At 36.0% G+C, this 8337-nt stretch overlaps 1 protein-coding gene across 1 annotated transcript; it reads left to right on the top strand.

The window, feature by feature from the left end:
* Positions 1-3136: 3136 nt before the first annotated feature.
* LOC140035008 (transcription factor GAMYB-like) lies at positions 3137-7963 on the top strand. Its single transcript, XM_072074219.1, has 4 exons — positions 3137-3759; positions 5171-5533; positions 6340-7354; positions 7456-7963. The coding sequence occupies exons 2-4, from the start codon at positions 5174-5176 to the stop codon at positions 7647-7649; spliced, it is 1569 nt and encodes a 522-aa protein (XP_071930320.1). The 5' UTR covers positions 3137-3759; positions 5171-5173; the 3' UTR covers positions 7650-7963.
* Positions 7964-8337: the final 374 nt, after the last annotated feature.

Raw genomic sequence — 8337 nt, 5'->3', positions numbered from 1 at the left:
ACTTTTAGAAATTGAATGATCTAAACTATACCATTTCAATTTGGTTATTTGCTCTAATTTTAATTTGGCTATTCAATTTATTTTCATCGTCAAATTTGCCTTATCTAAAGACTCACACGAATCAAAATATACCATTTTAAAAATAGATTTGACAGTGAAAATAAACGGAGTAACTCAAAATATACACATAACTAGAAGTTGAATTTATAACATCATACTTTTAAAAATTGAATGATCAAAACTATACCATTTCAAAAGTTTAGTGGATAACCAAGCAATTTGCTCTAATTTCAACAATCATCTCAACAAGGGTATAGAGATCAATGAATCACGATGGGCATGGATGCACATTATTTCAAGGAGTCGTTCACGGAGTTTAAAGCGTGCAAATATAGCAAACCATATTCATGCAACAACAGTTTTCCTTAATGTTCGAAGGGTTGATGGAAAGGCAAAATTGGTGTCCTCACTCCTCATGCAACAACAATTTTCCTAAATTCTCGAAAGGTTAATGAAAGGGCAAAATTGATGGGTGGGCGACAGTGGTTCTCTCCAGAGGCTGCAATAGTACCTTCAATGGTTAATATGAATTTAATCGCTATACTATCAGTGTATAAAAAGTTAATTCTTACATTGACAATGTATAAAAAAGTTATCCTAATTTAATTATGTTCGAGGCAAATTTAAATGGACTTGTATCAAGTCAAACGCGAGATAATTTGAATCGTTTACATATAAATTAAGGATTAACTTTTTATGTGCTTACAATATAGTGAATTTCTTATACTAGCAACTACGAACGTATGATATATGCGCATGATTTGAATTTTAAATTTAAATTTATATTATGTGGTATAATCTAAATCTGTTAGTGTAAAAAAATTATACATTGACAGTGTACTAAAAACACACTCACAAATTAAACCTCAAAAAAAAGAAGATAAATATTATCTGCACTCCCATTTTTGTTATTGATACTTTCACTGTCAATTTAATCATATAATTTTTATTTTATTAGACTACATGATTAAACAAATGATAGGAGTGCAAGTAACATTTCCCAAAAAAAAAAAATTGATAAGATAAATCTATCACTATGCCCCCTCCACAAATCAGCCCAGGAGGTCATTATTGGGCCATTAAACCAAATCAATGGTTGCATTTTTCTATTAGATGAAACTTTTGTACTTTTATTGTGTACACACGTAAATACATAATGTACACAAACTTGGTCTTTTTTATTTTTGGTGCACTTTTATCACATGTAAAATTTCAATGGCAAATCTGCTTTCTTAAGAAAATGTGCAGCTTTTTTCTATTGTTCAAGGTTATAAAATAAAATTTGAAGAATCTTTAAACATGCAGTTTAGATACTAATCTAACCATGCTACATATATAAGATAAAACTAAAAAAAAGAAAAGAAAAATCTAGCTCGATATTTAAGGGATTTCATGTTCATTGAAGATTAGACTTAATGCAGATAGATCTCACCTTCAAATTAATGCATCCCAAAGGCTGACAATCAATTTTATCTGAGCCAAATAAATTAAAGTTCAAATTTAGATATGGAGTGAGGTGTTGTGGCTAATGATTGGATTGATTAATTTCTTCTAGACATAGAGACAGATCATAAGCACCTCTTCAATAAATGCATGACCATATTTGGTACTTTTCCTATCACTAACCAAAGAAATTTTTACTAATTAATTAAGGAACAATTAAATCACTATAAACTATAGGTAGAAGAATTCTTCAATTCTCATCCTTGATTTTATAACACAAACTTGTACTAATTAATCCCATCATAGCTTACATTCCATAATAAATAATTTTTTTAAAAAAAATTTTAGTGAGGATTATGGGTTTTTTTTTTTTGGCTTAAATCTTGAGATAAGCAAGAAATCAAAAACAAGAAGTTCAATTTTGTAATTGAAGATATATTAGGAGGAATGGGATGCTGCAACACTCTATCCTAGCTGTATATCAGCACATGTTACAATAAAATATATATATATACACACATATACATATACACATATATACCAAGTAGACTTCCACACTTCACCAGCTCCTCCTGTAAGTTGCAGAAGTCCATGGACTTGCCTCACTTTGTCTGTCAAAGATTTCCAATGGCCTCAAACTTCAAACACAATTTGACCAATTCACCAAAATATCTTGTTCACATCTCAAATCCAAGAAACCCCACCATCCTAGTCCCCACCACCAAATGAAAAAGATTTTACAAGATTTTACAAGCACAGTCAAAGTAACCTCACATCAATTTGCAAGTTGCAAATGTCCTTACCCACATAATGGAAAAGAAAAATAGAATGTGCAATTTGGCTTAAATGATACAAGCTTTGATGTTACTTGAAATGTTTTTGTCTTTTTTGCTATAGGCAAAATGGAGTTACTATTCTATTGGTTAGTACAAAAATATAAGGAAGTGACATATCATTAAAAGGGTAAGTACAAAAATAAAAGCCAACACAAACAATGCCATCATATCAGCAAGAAGAAGTGTTGAACACATTTTCCATGTAAAAACCTCTGAATTGCACTTTCCATACCTGTACTTTGTTCCATGTTTGCCAGTCCAAAGACCCCCAAGGACTTTACTCACCACCTCAAATCATTTTTAATTTGATAATTTCCCAAATACTACTCCAGCTTAAACATAAACTAATCACCATTAATTATACCCCGGCCTCAAACCAAAGTCAAATCTCCAATCTTGTTCCCTCATAAATAACAATCTCAATATTCAGCTAGCACTACTAATTATCCCTTCTCTCTCTCTCTCTCTCCCAATCTCTCACTGCGTGTACTGTGTGTGAGAGAAACAATTTTATACTCTTTCTGGAAACATGATGAATTAAAAAAAAATTAGAAAAAATCTTATTTAGGCATGAGCCAAATTGAGCAACAAGATCATCATGCAAGTCGGTCCCATTTTTTTAATAAAAAATTTCGGGTAAAGTTTTAATTATTCCTCAAATTTGTCACTATTAGAATACTTGCTAATTAATTAAACTTGGAAGAATTAAATTAGGCTAATGAGTGAATTAATTAGTGAGTGAGGTGTTTCTTAGCCCAGATCTTTCTCAGCTAACTTCCCTCTTCATTAGCCATCTATTTAATCTTTACTACTACTTCTCTCTCTCTCTCTTTTTCCGCTTTCTTTCTTTCTTTTCCATTTCGGCTTTCTTTTCCAAAATTCCATAATCAGCTGACACCGCTATTCCTCTCTCTTTCTTTCGCTCTCCGCTTTCTCTTTCTTGCTTTCTCTCTCTATCTCTCTGCATTTCTTTTAGGTGGATCTTGTAATTTTCTGCCTCCTTGTTCACTGATCACAAAAGCGTTGCTATATTTTCCATTTTTGAAGAGCCCATATCGTGTTAGGCGGCATTTTTTTTTTTTTGTTTTTGGTTGGTGGGTTCGCATTTTTGTAGCTTTTGTCAGCTGGGTTTTGAGTTTTATTTGTGAATGATTCGTGGGATTTTGATTAAATCCCTGGTTACGTGAATCAGGGTGTGGGCTTGGTTTTCATGTCAAGGAGGAATATTCTGTAGTCGTTTTCGTTGCTCAATTTCTGGGGAGGTTTAAGGATTTGTTGTTAGTTTTTCTGGGCTTGCTATTGTTGAAATCTGATGGTTTTAGTGTCATATTTTTTTTGACATTTTTGTTGCCTGAGGGACTGATCAGTGATCACTTGCTCCAAAGGGTGCATTGCAGCTTCAGCAGTCTTCTTCGTTGAGGTAAAATGATTAATCAAATCAATTGAATTAACGGGTTATTTTAATGTTAGTAAAATTGTAATTGCTTATAATCTTGCATGTGTATTGGCTGTATGGTAGAAATGGAAGAAAATGGTATTATTGTTACTGGAACTTGTTGGAATTTATTTATTTATTTATTTTTTAATTTTTGAGAGCTATTGATTGCTCCTGCTGCATGCAGTGGATTATTCATATTTGATCTGTTAAATTTTTATTTTTATTTAATTTATCTGGATGATTTGATGGTTCATATTGATGGATCTAGGAATTATTAAAGTTACTGCCAAACCAATTGAGCTAAGAAAAAGTTCTTCGTATTTACCAAAGTTTTAGATGGATTGTATTCAGATATTTGCCGCTGTATTTCATCATGTTCTGTAGGGAATTTTAAGTTGTATCCGTTCTGATTATTTTCGTGGGAAGAAATATGTGCATCTGTAACTTGGTGATTGAGGATAGTATATACTCCTTATTATCTAGGAATACGAACAGGTAATTGAGCTTACTGAGTGCTTCAGAGATGCTAGATGTATCTCTCCCTTCCTTGATAGTCTGCATTCTTTTGTTTGATACCAGTAAAGGATGCTGCTGATTAAGTTTGTTCGATAAACGATGGGTTTATTCTGTACTCTTCTATCTCTTCTTATGAAATTTTTGCTGGTGACATAAATTACTCGCATGAGTTCATTCGTTGGCCGCAAATGTTGCGCCATTGGTTGTGTCTGTTTATTGTCTGCTCCTATATGTGGTCTTCATTGTCCAATCTGATAATTTGATATTATTCCCATCTATTGGTTCGCCAAATAAAAATAGTAATTTAGCTCTATGATCGATAAAGGTATCTGGAGGATACTTTGTATTGTGACCTCAAAGTGATTTTTATTGGTGTTTTCAAGAAATGATAATTGGTTTAAAGGTAAAGGAAATGACGTGTTCTGTTTCTTCGTCAGCCAATTTATTGTGCTTATTGTATCGGCAATAATTATATAATATCCATTCCTCTGTATTTTTCAGTGGTTTTGACCTCTGCAATTGGATATGATTGCATTTATCGAATCATGCTACCAAATGGATGGGATTTAGGATATTTGAAGGTGATAGGCTAGCTTTTGAAGATAAAAATGTTAAGTTTGAAGCATTTGAATTACTGTGGTTGTTGTCATCTACTTCTTTGAATCAAACCTTTCTTCATAATGTTGTCTATTTTCAATTTTGTTAGTTATTTTTTATTATTTATATATCAACCTTTAGCCTCCGTTATATGAGCTCACCTTTCTGAGCTGTGTCCTTCATTTTTTTTGTCGTTTTCTTTTCTATGTATGTGCTTACGTATTCCAACCGAAATGCATTATTCATCATGCGCCGTACACACTTTGATTTTTATTGACAGGACATGAGTATGACAAGTGAAAGTGAAGACCGGATGGTGCCTAAAGGTGCCATAGGTTCACCATCCATTGAAGAAACTAGTGGTGGAGGGAACTTCGGAGTGAATGGTCCTCTGAAGAAAGGTCCCTGGACTTCTGCAGAAGATGCAATTTTGGTTGAGTATGTGACTAAGCATGGAGAGGGGAACTGGAATGCAGTCCAGAAGCATTCAGGACTTGCCCGCTGTGGAAAGAGTTGTCGTTTAAGATGGGCAAATCACCTGAGGCCAGATCTGAAAAAGGGTGCGTTCACTCCTGAGGAGGAGCGGCGTATCATTGAACTCCATGCTAAAATGGGAAACAAATGGGCAAGAATGGCTGCTGAGGTATGCCTCAATCTGTCTCTTTATTTACTTTCTGTAATTAAGCGTGCCATTTTAAAATACCGACTCTGTTGCATTTAATTCTCTACCTCTTTCTATTTTACGTCACGGCAACTTCAGTGCCAATAGTTTTTTTTTTGGGGGTGCAGAAAAGTTAGGGTTTGAGCAAATTACAAGTACTTTCTGTGAGCATGATCTAAGAAGTGATGTTTCCAAAACTTTTCTGTGTTGGACTATGGCTGAAGAATGGTTATAAAGTTCAATCTTATTTGTGGATTTTGAGAGCTTTTCTGCTGCTTCAACTTTTAAAGGCCCCCTACCCTCCCTTTATGCATGGTTTCATACAGGGGTGATAAGGAAATGCATATAATTTTTGTCAGGTAGAACTATAGCGTAAAATACTGAGCAAATCCAAGCTTCTATATTCCCAAGCCTGTATTGTGGCAGAATTTAGTCTGAAGTCCCTGTAAATGCCTTTAGTAATGGTCAGCAATGTAATGTTGCTTTATTAATTTCAGGACTTATCATGGAATAAGGAGTCTACTTCTCTACTGTCTGCTCAATTCGTTTTCCCTCTAGAAGTCAGAAGTCAGAATACAGATGTTTCCATTGACTTTTCTCTTCCATGTAAAAATGTTGAATCCTGGAGTTCTTTTTTAACGTTTTTTGAATGCATCCCATACTAGCAAAGGGTGTGGTTTTCTTCACATTTACGGAATGGATAGTATATTTGGATCTTGCCATTGTGTTAATCTTTGTGCTTATTCATATGCCTGCTCTTTCTGTTTTAATGTTGTATTTTCTTTCAGTTACCTGGCCGTACAGATAATGAGATAAAAAACTATTGGAATACTAGAATCAAGAGACGACAGCGTGCTGGCTTGCCAATCTATCCTCCTGATATCTGTTTGCAAGCTTTGAGCGAGAGCAAACAAAGTGAGAATCTATCTAGTTTCTCGTCGGTGGAGACACAACATCCTGATCTCTTACCAATTAACAGCTTTGAGATTCCAGCTGTAGAATTCAAAAATTTGGAACTCAATCACCAGTTGTATCCATCACCACTTCTCGATGTTCCAGGTCGTGGTTTGCTTGATATTCCTGCTAGTAGCCTGCTGGCCCAAGGTCTTCATTCTTCCTATGGCGGCAAAACTTTGCTATCAGCAGTCCATCCAACAAAACGTCTTCGACAATCTGAGTCCTTGTTCCCTGGCTTGGCTACCAGTTTTACTGGTGCCTTCACAAATTGCAGTAAATATCACAATGATGGTTCTGCACAGAGTCTTCAATCATTTGGGATCACCTCTGCATATGATCAGAATCTAACTTCAGACAACCATTCAACATCCTGTGTACTTCCTGGCAGCCATGCCCTTCTAAATGGCAACCCCTCCTCCTCGGAGCCCTCATGGGCAATGAAGCTGGAGCTCCCTTCACTCCAAACCCAGATTGGTAGTTGGGGCTCACCTTCTTCCCCACTGCCTTCCCTTGAGTCTGTGGATACTTTAATCCAGTCTCCCCCAACTGAGCACACCCAATCAGGTAGTCTCTCGCCTCGAAATAGTGGCCTGTTAGACGCTGTACTTTATGAATCGCAATCTCTGAAAAACTTCAAGAGCAGTTCGTGCCAGCATATGTCTAGTGTGTCCATGGCTCAGGGAGAAGTAATGGATAACTCACTGCAGGATCTTCATGAGGCAGAATGGGAAGCATATGGTGACCCCATATCTCCTCGAGGCCACTCTGCTGCATCAGTGTTGAGTGAATACACCCCCATCAGCAGAAGCTCAATGGATGAACTTCAGTCACTTGAGAATACACCAGGTATGAATTTTGTTAATTTGTTCGTGTGATAATTGAGTTGATCTCCAGATTAACACTTCCAGCTGCCTTGGCTTGACCGTGACTCTTGTGTAATTATGAAGGAGGCAAAGTTAAACAAGAAGCAGAAGAAATGGTCCCAACACAGTTCTGTGGAAATGATGATGCATTCAACTCAAACAACATGATCTTCTCACGGCCAGATTTTTTACTAGCATCGAACTGCTTTGGTCCCAAGGGAGAGTACGGGAAAGAACAACTCCATGCTGAAAGATGCAGTTGGGGCACTTCTTGGTGACAATTTTGGCTTTTGGACTACAGACAAAATTGCACCATATTGTCTTCTCAGATCGAGACTGGGTGTGGTTCTCTTTGCTGGATAATCTTCTATCTGGGCTTCTTTCTAAAGTCTAGGAAGTCTCTTGCATTTTTAATGCATTTGACTGCTTCATTGTTACTGTTATTGTCGTTGTGAAGTAAAGACGAAATATTTACATTCATTAGAACCAGTTTAGACATTGTAATGGCCTTCTTCCTTGCCACTCCAGGGATTGTCAGCCATGTTCACTTTTTGTTTGGTTAAAAGATGGTACTGAAAACTTTTTCTACTCATGTTTGGAAAACTGTCTGCTCAAAAAAAGTTCTTGGTTCACCAGCTGAGCAATAAGCATCTGCGACGCTACAAGATAGTGCTCCTACTATTTTTTGGCTGCAGATAAACTTGTGTATGAGCCTTAAAATTAGATAATTTGTCTGTTTCATTGCTTTAATTTTTGCTCTTTCAAGCTCAAAAAACGTAGCCAACAACCACCCTTCTCAATCAAATGCGTATGATGTGATTGTAGGTGCAACCATACCATTAACGGCCAATAATAGTCGGGGAGAGATCAGGTTGTTCTCTTCAACTGATCTCTGCCGTTGAATGTTCTCTGCGGTTGTGCAAGTGCAAGCGCAGAGAATTCGGATCCATTGCCAATTCCAGATTG

Source organism: Coffea arabica, chromosome 1c, assembly GCF_036785885.1.
Source record: "Coffea arabica cultivar ET-39 chromosome 1c, Coffea Arabica ET-39 HiFi, whole genome shotgun sequence".
Lineage (NCBI taxonomy): Eukaryota > Viridiplantae > Streptophyta > Magnoliopsida > Gentianales > Rubiaceae > Coffea > Coffea arabica.
The sequence above is the reverse complement of the archived record's forward strand: the minus strand, read 5'-3'. Positions and strand labels throughout refer to the sequence as shown.

Bases quoted from the DNA above. Each gene is read 5' to 3' on its own strand.
- LOC140035008 (XM_072074219.1), top strand. From the start codon at position 5,174: ATGAGTATGACAAGTGAAAGTGAAGACCGGATGGTGCCTAAAGGTGCC. The intron at 5,534-6,339 runs GTATGCCTCAAT...ATTTTCTTTCAG, and splicing joins GGGCAAGAATGGCTGCTGAG to TTACCTGGCCGTACAGATAA. The intron at 7,355-7,455 runs GTATGAATTTTG...GTAATTATGAAG, and splicing joins GTCACTTGAGAATACACCAG to GAGGCAAAGTTAAACAAGAA.